Source organism: Salmo salar, chromosome ssa13 (genome assembly GCF_905237065.1).
Source record: "Salmo salar chromosome ssa13, Ssal_v3.1, whole genome shotgun sequence".
In the NCBI taxonomy this organism is placed as follows: domain Eukaryota; kingdom Metazoa; phylum Chordata; class Actinopteri; order Salmoniformes; family Salmonidae; genus Salmo; species Salmo salar.
This window is the reverse complement of record NC_059454.1, coordinates 998,496-1,013,799: the sequence shown is the minus strand read 5'-3', so window position 1 is coordinate 1,013,799 and position 15,304 is coordinate 998,496. Positions and strand designations below refer to the sequence as shown.

The window sequence follows — 15,304 nt, the reverse complement described above, 5'->3', positions numbered from 1 at the left end:
TGTCTCCCTACTTCCTTTGCATTCCTTTCCAAGCTGTTGTACCAGAATGCAATGCAACACACACACACACACACACACACACACACACACACACACACACACACACACACACACACACACACACACACACACAGTCTTGTATCACTAACCTTGTGGGGACACACAATTCAGTCCCATTCAAAATCCTATATTCCCTAACCCTAATTCTAACCCTAGCTCTAAACCTAATTCTAACCCTAGCTCCTAAACCTAATTCTAACCTAGCTCCTAAACCTAATCCTAACCCTAGCTCCTAAACCTAATCCTAACCCTAGCTCCTAAACCTAATCCTAGCTCCTAATTCTAACACCTAGCTCCTAGAACCTAATTCTAACCCTAGCTCCTAAACCTAATTCTAACCCTAACTCCCAAACCTAATTCTAACCCTAGCTAAACCTAATTCTAACCCTAGCTCCTAAACCTAAAACTAACCCTAGCTCCTAAACCTAAACCCCTAACCCTAGCTCTAAACCTAATTCTAACCTTAACCCTTAACTGCCTGCAAATAGCATTTGACCTTGTGGGGACTAACAAAAGGTCGCCCAGTTGGTCAAATTGGTGTTTGTTTACTATTCTTGTGAGAACGTCTGGTCCCCACAAGTATAGTTAACCACTGTTAAAACGGCTGGTCAGTCTCTGTAGAGAGACTACGTGTTAAAACAGCTGGTCTGTCTCTGTAGAGACTACTGTTAAAACAGCTGATCTGTCTCTGTAATGCACTGGTGAGAATGTATAAGTGAGCTACTCTAGATTCACTATGGAATTAACTGGAAATGCCATTGTTGTATGTAAAATATACTACTTTCACTGTAAAATCCACAAGCCCAGTCAAATACATGTGAGTCTCAGCTGCCAACTGCTTTTTCTTTCTCATCTGTGAACTTATAGACTGTAATGAAGCAGAAATTAACTGGTTTTGAGGCTGATTTTTATTAAATGCATAAAGGCTTCCAAATATAAATGCACATTTGCTATATTCTTTTGGTTTATTGGTTTTAGAGCTCAGTACGTGTTAATTATTTCAATTTTTTTTACAGGACATTGCGCTCACAGTCCCAAAGTAACAATAACATTAGGCAAGGTGCATTAGTGAAGGCAGAAATTGAATACAAAAAATTGTCCAATTGCACAGACTTCATAGTTCATTAAAATCCTCTGTCATTTGCTAATTCCAATTATGAACTGGGTGGTTTGAGCCCTGAATGCTGATTGGCTGACAGCCGTAGTATATCAGACCGTATACCATGGTTATGACAAAACATGTATTTTTACTGCTCTAATTACGTTGGTAACCAGTTTATAATAGCAATAAGGCACCGGGGGTGTTGTGGTATATGGCCAATATACCCACGGCTAAGGGGCTGTATCCAGGCACTCTGCATTGCGTCTTTAAGTGATGTTGATGAAGGTCACACCTTGACATCTAGAGGGTGTACTCTCCTCAACATGGTCTACAGACATCTAGAGGGTGTACTCTCCTCAACATGGTCTACAGACATCTAGAGGGTGTACTCTCCTCAACATGGTCTAAGACATCTAGAGGGTGTACTCTCCTCAACATGGTCTACAGACATCTAGAGGGTGTACTCTCCTCAACATGGTCTACAGACATCTAGAGGGTGTACTCTCCTCAACATGGTCTACAGACATCTAGAGGGTGTACTCTCCTCAACATGGTCTACAGACATCTAGAGGGGTGTACTCTCCTCAACATGGTCTACAGACATCTAGAGGGGTGTACTCTCCTCAACATGGTCTACAGACATCTAGAGGGTGTACTCTCCTCAACATGGTCTACAGACATCTAGAGGGTGTACTCTCCTCAACATGGTCTATAGACATCTAGAGGGTGTACTCTCCCTCAACATGGTCTACAGACATCTAGAGGGTGTACTCTCCTCAACATGGTCTACAGACATCTAGAGGGTGTACTCTCCTCAACATGGTCTATAGACATCTAGAAGGGAGCCAAATCCCATGTCTGGGTTCTGTTTGTTGACTTTTCTTCTGCCTTCAACACAATCCAGCCGGGGAAGGTGTAGGATGATGATGATGATGATAATGGGGAAGGTAAAGGATGATGATGATAATGGGGAAGGTGTAGGATGATGATAATAATGGTGAAGGTGTAGGATGATGATGGGGAAGGTGTAGGATGATGATGATGATGATGGGGAAGGTGTAGGATGATGATGATGATGGGGAATGTGTAGGATGATGATGATGATGATGATGGGGAAGGTGTAGGAGGATGATGATGATGATGGGGAAGGTGTAGGAGCATGATGATGATGGGGAAGGAGTAGGAGGATGATGATGGGGAAGGTGTAGGATGATGATGGGGAAGGTGTAGGATTGACGATGATGATGGGGAAGGTGTAGGATGATGATGATGATGGGGAAGGTGTAGGATGATGATGATGGGGAAGGTGTGGGATGATGATGATGGGGAAGGTGTAGGATGATGATAATGGGGGAAGGTGTAGGATGATGATGATGGGGAAGGTGTAGGATGATGATGATGGGGAAGGTGTAGGATGTAATAATGGGGAAGGTGTAGGATGACGATGATGGGGAAGGTGTAGGATGATGATGACGATGATGGGGAAGGTGTAGGATGATGATGATGATGGGGGGAAGGTGTAGGATGATGATGATGATGGGGAAGGTGTAGGATGATAATAATGGGGAAGGTGTAGGATGATGATGATGGGGAAGGTGTAGGATGATGATGATGGGGAAGGTGTAGGATGATGATGATGGGGAAGGTGTAGGATGATGATGACGATGATGGGGAAGGTGTAGGATGATGATGATGATGGGGAAGGTGTAGGATGATGATGATGATGGGGAAGGTGTAGGATGATAATAATGGGGAAGGTGGTAGGATGATGATGATGGGGAAGGTGTAGGATGATGATGATGGGGAAGGTGTAGGATGATAATAATGGGGAAGGTGTAGGATGATAATAATGGGGAAGGTGTAGGAGGACGATGATGATGATGATGGGGAAGGTGTAGGATGATGATGATGATGATGGGAAGGTGTAGGAGGATGATGATGATGGGGAAGGTGTAGGAGGATGATGATGATGATGATGATGGGGAAGGTGTAGGATGATGATGATGGGGAAAGTGTAGGAGGATGATGATGATGGTGAAGGTGTAGGATGATGATGATAATGGGGAAGGTGTAGGATGATGATGATAATGGGGAAGGTGTAGGATGATGATGATAATGGGGAAGGTGTAGGAGGATGATGATGAGGAAGGTGTAGGAGGATGATGATGATGATGGGGAAGGTGTAGGAGGATGATGATGATGATGGGGAAGGTGTAGGATGATGATGGGGAAGGTGTAGGATGATGATGGGGAAGGTGTAGGAGGAGGATGATGATGATGGGGAAGGTGTAGGATGATGATGATGATGGGGAAGGTGTAGGAGGATGATGATGATGGCGAAGGTGTAGGATGATGATGATGGGGAAGGTGTAGGATGATGATGATAATGGGGAAGGTGTAGGATGATGATGATAATGGGGAAGGTGTAGGATGATGATGATAATGCGGAAGGTGTAGGATGATGATGATAATGGGGAAGGTGTAGGATGATGATGATAATAATGGGGAAGGTGTAGGAGGATGATGATAATGGGGAAGGTGTAGGATGATGATGATAATGGGGAAGGTGTAGGATGATGATGATGATAATAATGGGGAAGGTGTAGGATGATGATGATGATGATAATAATGGGGAAGGTGTAGGAGGATGATGATAATGGGGAAGGTGTAGGATGATGATGATGATGGTGGTTCTGTGTGCTGGTGTTCCTCTGTATGTGCGAGCCTAGCGGCCGGACACATGCACAGGTTCCAGGCCCACGCAGCCACAGACGTGACTGGGTTGGGGTTGCTTGGGCACGCCCGCTAACCTAGCTGCTACCTCTGCAGCGTGCTGAGGTAGCCGTCGTCATCCATAACCTCCCCATCATCGCCAAGATGTCCACCATCAGCAAGGCCTGTGGAAACATCTTCTACCGAGACCTCTGGTAGGAGACGGACACACACACACACACACACCTCCTCTGATGCGTGCGTGTGGCCGGCCTGCTGGTGTGTCTCCCCAGAGAGCAGGCAGCCAGGTTCTGTGCGGAGATGAAGGGTCGTGGGGAGGAGCCTGGATCATCGGCATCGTTGAGAAAGGAGAACGCGGCGCTCGCATCATCGAAGTCCTGCCCCGAGGGACTGCTGCAGCCAATCAGAATAGCAGCTCTACTAGTCCCGCCCCAGCAATATGCTGTCATAGACACTCTCTCTGACACACAGGAGGCTGGTGGCACCTTAATTGGGGAGGTCAGGCTCGTGGTAATGGCTGGAGAGATATAGGTGGAACGGTATCAAGTACATGTGTTTGATGCCAATCCCATTGACTCCGTTCCAGCCATTATTATGAGCCATCCTCCCCTCACCAGCCCCCTCTGCTCTGACACTTTGAACTGTGTGTGTATGGGTGTTGCCTTCTCTCGTTCCCCTGTTCAGGTTGAAGAGCTACAGACCAAAACACCAGCCCACTGGAAGGAGAAGGAATGGACAGGGCTCTCCGAACAGTTCTTCCAAATTAAATTAACATTCAAACAGTTTTCCCTCAAATCAGTGAATGGGAAATGGATCAAGGTGTGTGTTGTCTTTGTAGGAGGAGTAAGAAAATGTTCTTGTGTTTAATGTGTTTCTATTGGATAAATCGGCTTGTCTATCAAGATGTCTGGCTCCATCCATTGTTTCAGAGGCATGGTTGAGTGCCTCTCTCTGGACCAATGGGGTCGTCCAATCTGCCAGCACAAAGCCCGCCCCTCTTCCTGTTTATGAAGCTCCACATTCCTAACCTCAGCCAATGGGGCCAGGCAGAGTGGACGTGTGTCTCAGGAAGGGTGTGGGGTTAGTCTGTTGGGTTCCAGTCATTGGTTGTATGTTTTTGAAAAATACACAATAAACAGATCATCAAATCACTGCATTGTCACGCTTAAATAAAATCTATGATTTTAATTAGTGGGAAACAGAATGATTTAGGCTGAACCACTGGGCTATGGTCTTGAGGGGAGGAGCATGTATGGGTTTTAGCAAGACCAAACTCTTTAGCATGTCAAAAGTAATTACACATTTTTTTAAGTCATTATTTTTTTCAATCTTTACTAACGACATGCCACTGGCTTTGAGTAAAGCCAATGTCTCTGTCTGCGGATGACTCAGCACGTCTCTGTCTGCGGATGACTCAACATTACACACAATTGCTACTGCAGTGCATTCGGAAAGTATTCAGACCCCTTGACTTTTTCCACGTTGTTACATTACAGCCTTATTCTAAAATTGATGAGGAAAATGTTTCTTTTTTAATCATCTACACACAATACCCCATAATGACAAAGTGAAAACAGGTTTTTAGAATTTTTGGCAAATTTATTACAAATAAAAGATATTTACATAAGTATTCAGACCCTTTGTTATGAGACTCAAAATTGAGCTCAGCTGCATCCTGTTTCCATTGATCATCCTTAAGATGCTTCTACAACTTCATTGGTAGATTCAATTGAATGGACATGATTTGGAAAGGCACACACCTGTCTATATAAGGTTAACAGTGCATGTAAGAGCAAAAACCAAGCCATGCGGTCAAAGGAATTGTCTGTAGAGCTCCGAGACAGGATTGTGTTGAGGCACAGATCTGGGGAAGGGTACCAAAAAATGTCTGCAGCATTGAAGGTCCCCGGGAACACTGCCACCACCACCATGCTTCACCGTAAGGATGGTGCCAGGTTTCTCCTCCAGACGTGATGCTTGGCATTCAGGCCAAAGAATTCAATCTTGGTTTCGTCAGATCAGAGAATCTTGTCAGAGTATTTTAGATGCCTTTTGGCAAACTCCAAGCGGGCTGTCGTGTCTTTTAATGAAAGCCCTGATTGGTGGAGTGCTGTAGAGATGGTTGTCCTTCTGGAAGGTTCTCCAATTTCCACAGAGTAACTCTGGAGCTCTGTCAGAGTGACCATCGGGTTCTTGGTCACCTCCCTGACCAAGGCCCTTCTCCCCGATTGCTCTGTTTGGCTGGGCGGCCACTCTAGGAAGAGTCTTGGTGGTTCCAAACTTCTTCCATTTAAGAATGATGGAGGCCACTGTGTTCTTGGGGACCTTCAATGCTGCAGAAATGTTTTGGTGCCCTTCCCCAGATCTGTGCCTCGACACAATCCTGTCGTCCTGGCGCTCTACGGAGAATCTCTCGAAGACCCAGCTGGACAGGGGTGGTCTGCCAGTCATGGTGACGACAATCCAACTTGGGATGTGGAGAGTTTTTAGTAGGTGGAATAGTCGAGAACAATTGGAGCTTTACTCAGTAGCAGCGTACATGGTACAGCTATATGGATACTCAATCATTATGGTACTTTTTAACAGTTTACAAACATACAGTACCAGTAAAAAGTTGGTTGAGAGACTGCCAAGAGTATGCAAAGCTGTCATCAAGCCAAAGGATGGCTACTTGGAAGAATCTCAAATATATTTTGATTTGTTGAACAAATCAACTTTCTTGATTACTACATGATTCCATATGTGTTATTTCATAGCTTTGATGTCTTCACTATTATTCTACAATGTAGAAAATAGTAAAACTTAAGAAAAACCCTTGAATGACTAGATGTGTGCAAACTTTTGACTGGCGCTGTATATCTGGGAAGTGTCTAGGTGTAAATAAATAAAGGTGTAAAATAAATCACTAAATTGTAATATCCCAGTTGTGTATAATCCCCCTGATGTAGAGTATTGTCAAATTAGAAGAATTAAAATGTTAAATCCAGGTCCAAATAGCAACAACAACAAAATTGGTGACTTCAACATCAACTGGATGGACAAACCTGGCAGAAATAGGCTTAAAACAGTCATTTCTGTCAAATGGTTGATGAGCCCAGCAGAATAACCAGAAACAGACTGATACAAACCCTGATATTCAAGAAACACAGAGGATTGAATGACAAAAGCAGGATTATCTGATCACAACATTCATTGTAAGTAAATTATCGAAGAAACATCTTCCTGGTGGAAATCAAAAGCCAATTAAGTGTTACATCCCAAAGAAAGATTTGCAACAGTTTGGGGAAATTTAAGACAATTCAGTAAAAGGTACTATCAAATGAACAAAATCAATTCATGTCGTCATGAAATGATGTGTCACGTCCTGGCCAGTAAAAGGGGTTGTTTGTCATTGTAGTTGGTCAGGGGCGTTGCAGGGGGTGTTTGTTTTGTGTGCTTGGGTATGGTGGGTTTAGGTTCTAGTTTTCTTATTTCTATGTTTATCTAGCTTTTCTAGTTCTATGTGAGTTTTGTCAATGACCTCCAATTAGAGGCAGCTGGTTGTTGTTGTCTCTAATTGGAGGCCATATTTAGTTGCGTTTGTTTTCCCTGTGTTTTGTGGGTGGTTGTTTCTAGTATAGTCTATGCACCTTACTGGACTGTTTTCGTCGTTTGTTTTGTATTGATTAAGTGTTTTCTTTAATAAATAAGAGGATGAGCACTTTACCCGCTGCGTTTTGGTCCCCTTCAATGACGAGTGTTACATGATGATCTCTATAGTATCTGAAAAGTGGGAAAGGTACTCATGGAAAAGCCTGGTTTGGTGACTCCATAAGACAACTAATGAAAGGTAAAGGTAACTGAACTAAATGACTGTCGCCCGTAGTACTCACTTCTGTCATAATGAAGTGTTTTGAGAGGCTAGTTAAGGATCATATCACCTCCACCTTAACTGCCACCCTAAACCCACTTCAGTTTGCATACCACCCCAATAGATCCACAGACAATGCAATCTCCATCACTCTGCCCCGTCCCATCTGGACAAGAGGAATACCTATGTGAGAATGCTGTTCATTGACTACACCTCAGCATTCAACACCATAGTACCCTCCAAGCTCATCATTAAGCTCGGGCGCTGGGTCTGAACCCCGACCCTGTGCAACTGGGTCCTGGACTTCTTGACTTCCTGACAGGCCGCCCCAGGTGGTGAAGGTAGGAAACAACACCTCCACATCGCTGTTCTTCAACACAGGGGACCCACAAGGGTGTGTGCTCAGCCCACTCCTGTACTCCCTGGCCACGCACTCCTCCAACTCAATCATCAAGTTTGCAGACGACACAACATTAGTGGGCTTGATTACCAACAACGACGGGCAAACTACAGCTGAAGTCGAAAGTTTACCTAAACTTAGATTGGAGTCATTAAAACTTGTTTTTCAACCACTCCACAAATGTATTGTTAACAAACTATAGTTTTGGCAAGTCGGTTAGGACATCTACTTTGTGCATGACACAAGTCATTTTTCCAACAATTGTTTACAGACAGATTATTTCACTTATAATTCACTGTATCACAATTCCAGTGAGTCAGAAGTTTACTGTGCCTTTAAACAGCTTGGAAAATTGCTTTAGAAGCTTCTGATAGGCTAATTGACATCATTTGAGTCAATTGGAGGTGTACCTGTGGATGTATTTCAAGGCCTACCTTCAAACTCAGTGCCTCTTTGCTTGACATCATGGGAATATCAAAAGAAATCAGCCAAGACCTCAGTAAAAAATTGTAGACCACGAGTCTGGTTCATCCTTGGGAGCAATTTCCAAACGCCTGAAGGTACCACGTTCATCTGTACAAACAATAGTACACAACTATAAACACCATGGGACCACGCAGCCATCATACCGCTCAGGAAGGAGACGCGTTCTGTCTCCTAGAGATGAATGTACTTTGGTGCGAAAAGTGCAAATAAATCCCAGAACAACAACAAAGGACCTTGTGAAGATGCTGGAGGAAACAGGTACAAAATGATTTATATCCACAGGAAAACGAGTCCTATTTCGACATAACCTGAAAGGCCGCTCAGCAAGGAAGAAGCAACTGCTCCAAAACGGCCATAAAAAAGCCAGACTATGGTTTGCAACTGCACATGGGGACAAAAATCGTACTTTTTGGAGAAATGTCCTCTGGTCTGATGAAACAAAAATAGAACTGTTTGGCCATAATGAACATCGTTATGTTTGTAGGAAAAGAGGGAGGCTTGCAAGCTGAAGAACCCCATCCCAACCGTGAAGCATGGGGGTGGCAGCATCATGTTGTGAGGGTGCTTTGCTGCAGGAGGAACTGGTGCACTTCACAAAATAGATGGCATCATGAGGGGAGGAAAATTATGTGGATATATTGAAGCAACATCTCAAGACCAGTGGCTGTTCTAGACCATTTCAACTAGGCCAAGCTGGGGCCAGTTGTACTGTTAGAGGGACCAGTTACATTAGACGTTATTGTTGTCATATCGTTTTCTTCACTGCATTGCAGGCATTAGCAGGCAAAAGACCATGTTCCGGCGTTGCCACTGTCTAATAACGGATGTAAATAAAAGAACGATAGCGAAAATTTGTTACGCAAAAATTATTTCATACTAGGGGAGCCACAAGGGGGTCCAAAATTGTTGTCACAGGGGCACTGCCCCCCTCAAGACATCAGGAAGTTAAAGCTTGGTCGCAAATGGGCCTTCCAAATGGACAATGACCCCAAGCATACTTCCAAAGTTGTGGCAAAACGGCTTAAGGACAACAAAGTCAAGGTATTGGAGTGGCCATCACAAAGACCTCAAACCTATAGAACATTTGTGGGCAGAACTGAAAAAGTGTGTGCGAACAAGGAGGCCTACAAACCTGACTCAGTTACACCAGCTCTGTCAGGAGGAATGGGCCAAAATTCACCCAACTTATTGTGGGAAGCTTGAGGAAGGCTACCCGAAACATTTGACCCAAGTTAAATAATTTAAAAGGCAATGCTACCAAATACTAATTGAGTATATGTAAACTTCTGACCCACTGGGAATGTGATGAAAGAAATAAAAGCTGAAATAAATCATTCTCTCTACTATTATTCTGACATTTCACATTCTTAAAATAAAGTGGTGATCCTAACTGACCTAAGATGGGGATTTTTACTAGGATTAAATGTCAGGAATTGTGAAAAACTGAGTTTAAATGTAATTGGCTAAGGTGTATGTAAACTTCCAACTTCAACTGTACCTGCCCTCCAGGACAAACCTCCTGAGCCATTGGCCTGTTTACCGCGCTATCAGCCATAAGGAGAGGTCAGTACAGAAAGCTGGGACCAAGAGACTGAAAAACAGCTTCGATCTTAAGGCCATCAAACTTAAATAGCCATCACTAGCTGGCCTCCCCCAGTTACGCAACCCTACACCTTAGAGGCTGCTGCCCTATATACATAGACTTGGAATCACTGGCCACTTTAATAATGTTTAAAGTCTAATAATGAATCACTTTAAAACCACCTATTGACAAGAAGGATTTAATTTAGACACCGTAACAGTGACATACTGGTCAAGCCTTTCATCCAGCTGATCGATCTGTCAATAAGAACTAGTTTCCACAGGGTTGGAAAATGGTAATGCCCATTTAAATCGGGTGAAGTTAAACAGGCATATATATTTGTATTTATTTATTTCACCTTTATTTAACCAGGTAGGCAAGTTGAGAACAAGTTCTCATTTACAATTGCGACCTGGCCAAGATAAAGCAAAGCAGTTCGACAAAAACACAGAGTTACACATGGAGTAAAACAACATACAATCAATGATGCAGTAGAAAGAAAAAAATATAAGACTATATACAATGTGAGCAAATGATGTGAGATAAGGGAGGTAAAGGCAAAAAAGGCCATGGTGGCAGAGTAAATAAAATATAGCAAGTAAAACACTGGAATGGTAGATTTGTTATTTGAAGAAAGTTCAAAGTTAAAATATAAATAATATGGTGCAAAGGAGCAAAATAAATAAAATAAATAAATAAATAAATAAAGTAGGGGAAGAGGTAGTAGTTTGGGCTAAATTATAGATGGGCTATGTGCAGGTGCAGTGATCTGGGAGCTGTTCAGATAGCTGGTGCTTAAAGCTAGTGAGGGAGATAAGTGTTTCCAGTTCAGAGATTTTTGTAGTTCGTTCCAGTCATTGGCAGCAGAGAACTGGAAGGAGAGACGACCAAAGGAGTTGGCTTTAGGGGTGACCAGAGAGATATACCTGCTGGAGCGCGTGCTACAGGTGGGTGCTGCTATGGTGACCAGTGAGCGGAGATAAGGTGGGACTTTACCTAGCAGGGTCTTGTAGATGACCTGGAGCCAATGTGTTTGGCGACGATTATGAAGCGAAGGCCAGCCAACGAGAGCGTACAGGTCGCAGTGGTGGGTAGTATATGGGGCTTTGGTGACAAAACGGATGGCACTGTGATAGACTGCATCCAGCTTGTTGAGTAGGGTATTGGAGGCTATTTTGTAAATGACGTCGCCGAAGTCGAGGATTGGTAGGATGGTCAGTTTTACGAGGGTAAGTTTGGCAGCATGAGTGAAGGGATGCTTTGTTGCGAAATAGGAAGCCAATTCTAGATTTAACTTTGGATTGGAGATGATTGATGTGAGTCTGGAAGGAGAGTTTACAGTCTAACCAGACATAGGTATTTGTAGTTGTCCACAAATTCTAAGTCAGAACCGTCCAGAGAAGTGATGCTGGACAGACGGGCAGTTGCAGGCAGCGATCGGTTGAAGAGCATGCATTTAGTTTTACTTGTATTTAGGAGCAGTTGGAAACCACGGAAGGAGAATTGTATGGCATTGAAGCTCGTCTGGAGGGTTGTTAACACAGTGTCCAAAGAAGGGCCAGAAGTATACAGAATGGTGTCATCTGTGTAGAGGTGGATCAGAGATTCACCAGCAGCAAGAGCGACAGGCATATAGCTATAGGCCGATTAGCATTCTCCCAATTCTATCAAAGGTACCGAAGAAAGTTGTTGCAGCGCAATTAATAGCCTACTTGGAGGACAATCAATTCTTGCATTCACAGCAATTTGGTTTTGGATGTAAAACACTCAAAAAGCTAACTGTTTTCTGATCGTTTTAAACGTTTATTGGACAAAGGCAATGTGAAAGCAGAACGGGTGTCCCACAAGGATCGGTTCTTGGCCCGCTTCTTTTAGTTTATACATAGATGATCTTCCCCGAGGTATGTCCAGGAGCTAGTATCCAGATGTATGCTGATGACACCGTAGTTTATGCGGCAGGAAAAACATGTCTTGCATTTACTGATGTGTTGACACAACATATGGTTTCACTTGTAAAATAGCTTGATAACACATTGCTTGACATTGACATATCAAGAAGACCTCTGTTTTGTTTTTCCTCCAAAAAACTGCCAATGTTAGAATCACTCAACATAATGATCAAAGGAGAGCAAATCAAGCAGATTCCAAATATTTCGGAATCATTTTAGACTCAACTTAAGTTTGATAAACATGCACTAACGGTAACTGTAGAATTACAATGTGCAGGACAGCACTTGCTCAGTCAACCTTCTCTGTGAAAGGAGTACAACTCTGGAACTTGCTTCCGGGTGACATTAACAATTTGCAAAATTTCAATGAGTTTAAACAAAGTCAAACCTGGCTCAAATTTGACATCAGATCGCTCACAGGACGCCATACACACTGGTCTGCCATCTGCCAAGGTACAGTTGAAATCGGGATTCATCCGTGAAGAGTACACTTCTCCAGCATGCCAGTGGCCATCAAAGGTGAGCATTTGCCCACTGAATCTGGTCTAGCTCTCAAACTCTAGGCGGCATTATGTATAATGTAATGGAACGGAGTCATGTTCTAGGTAGCTCCGGTCCGGCGTCAGGCAGCCCCGGTCCGGCGTCAGGCAGCCCCGGTCCGGCGTCAGGCAGCCCCGGTCCGGCGTCAGGCAGCCCCGGTCCGGCGTCAGGCAGCCCCGGTCCAGCGTCAGGTAGTCTGTTCAATGCATGTACATAGCTTGCCCGCTGCTCTATCCATTGGTGAAGTAATTTCATGTCAAGCTAAATGTAAAACAAAATAAACGATTTCAGAGGTTCAGAAAGGAACGATATAAACCGTTATTTTTTGGTTCATACTGGTTCAGAACTTTATTTTGCTGGTAGGAACAGTGGAACTGAATGAAAAAATGATCGGAAAATAATTTGGTCTATGCCAGATCCTGCTGATTGGGCCGTGATGCCAGTGTTTTCAAACACCGAACCTCTCCCGGACACCTAATTTATTAATTTAATTAAATGTATTTTGTTTATAGCACCTGAACTGTAGCTCAGCAGGTAGGGTCGTGATTTGGGATCAGACAGCAAGATCGATTCCTGGCAATGGTTGAAAAAAAGATTTCCTGTGAAACGAAGGTTTTCCCATCATTGTTCAAATAATGAGTTTTATTTAGTTGAGCCTATGATCATTTGTCTTCCGCATCCTAAATAATAGCACGGATGCAGAGTTTGGGAAAACAAATAGTGAACCTGGAGCCAAAAAAAGGGTAAACAGGATGTAGAATGCGAACCGCCCCGCAGTCTAACGACATTTAGATTGCCAACGCTGACACCTTTCCATCGAATCTAAATAAATAAACACGATAATATTTCATTCTAACCAGCAGATGTCACTGTGTTCAAAGCTCAGAGTAATAAACCGTTTGTTTTTTGGGGGTTGGTGAAACCTCCAAAGGGTTTAGAAATCCTGAGTTTTTCCCCCCATCACTGGTGTCAGAAATATCCTTTCACATTGTTTAATCAACCACCTCACTTTCTCTTCTAGATTTTATTTGTATATTTTGGATTAAACCACATACTAAATACAGGAAAAACATGGTTATATCTTTCTGTGGAAATGAGGATTTGGTCTCATCCCAGTGTCCCATCATGCACTCAGCTCAGGTAAAGCAGGAAACTAAACATATTAATTAAAACCTTCCGAAACTTTGTGATATGTCAATATTTATATATTTATTACGTCTCCAATACAACAATTTAAAACACTCTGTACTTGAAAGATCTAGAATTACAGACAATATTAACACAAATGGCCATGGTTAATTACCATACGCTCACATTCTGACAGACACCACGGGGCGGTATTCAATATGTTGCGAAACGTTTCCTAACCTGAAGCAAACAGAACAAAAAACGGGGGAGGGACCTACCGGGAATTTGTCCAATAGAAACTCTTGTTTTGCTCTTTTTGCTTCAGTTTGGTTCTTAAACGGTTTCCGTAATGAATACACCCCTGGTACACAGGGTCAAGGTGTTGGAGGTCAAGAAGACTCATTTACACTTTCAGTCTGAGAGTGATAGCAGGAAGGAGGGATGTGGGAGAGAGAGAGAGAGAGAGAGAGAGAGAGAGAGAGAGAGAGAGAGAGAGAGAGAGAGAGAGAGAGAGAGAGAGAGAGAGAGAGAGAGAGAGAGAGAGAGAGAGAGAGAGAGAGAGAGAGAGAGAGAGAGAGAGAGAGAGAGAGAGAGAGAGCAGGAAGGAGGGATGTAGAGAGAGAGAGAGAGAGAGGGATAGCAGGAAGGAGGGATGTGGAGAGAGAGAAGGACAGCAGGAAGGAGGGATGTGGAGAGAGAGAGAGATTGATTGATATTGGGAGAGAGAGAGAGAGAGACTGATAGAGAGAGAGATTGATATGGGGAGAGAGAGGGAGAGAGAGAGATATGGAGGGAGGGAGGTGTGAGTGTGGGGGGAGGACTGTAGAGAGAGAGAGACAGAGAGAGACAGAGACTGATAGAGAGAGATTGATATGGGGGAGAGAGAGAGATATGGGGAGAGAGAGAGAGATATGGGGAGAGAGAGAGAGAGATATGGAGGGGAGGGAGGCGTGAGTGTGGGGGAGGACTGTAGAGAGAGAGAGATGAGAAGGAGAGAGGTCTACGACAATGACGTCATCATTCTGATGATCTACTCTCGTTTCAGCCCCCCCACCATATCTGTCTAAGTGTGTGTGTTTATAGGTGTGTGACATGTATCTGCAGTGTGTGTGTGTGTGTGTGTGTGTGTGTGTGTGTGTGTGTGTCGTGCGCTACTGGATACAGTCCATGACATGTATCTGCAGGTGTGTGTGTGTGTGTGTGTGTGTGTGTGTGTGTGTGTGTGTGTGTGTGTGTGTTTTACTGGATACAGTCCATGACATGTATCTGCAGTGTGTGTGTGTGTGTGTGTGTTACTGGATACAGTCCATGACATGTATCTGCAGTGTGTGTGTGTGTTTTACTGGATACAGTCCATGACATGTATCTGCAGTGTGTGTGTGTGTGTGTGTGTGTGTGTGTGTGTGTGTGTGTGTGTGTGTGTGTGTTACTGGATACAGTCCATGACATGTATCTGCAGGGTGTCCATGTCGGG

At 43.7% G+C, this 15,304-nt stretch overlaps 1 protein-coding gene across 1 annotated transcript in view; it reads right to left on the bottom strand.

Moving 5' to 3' along the window:
• Window positions 1-15,201: 15,201 nt before the first annotated feature.
• LOC106590733 (inhibitor of nuclear factor kappa B kinase regulatory subunit gamma) overlaps window positions 15,202-15,304 on the bottom strand; it is a 90,418-nt gene continuing 90,315 nt past the window's right edge. Inside the window, 1 exon segment of the mRNA XM_045692797.1 lies at window positions 15,202-15,304. Within this exon segment, the coding sequence (XP_045548753.1) occupies window positions 15,257-15,304 (48 nt within the window). The 3' untranslated portion in view covers window positions 15,202-15,256.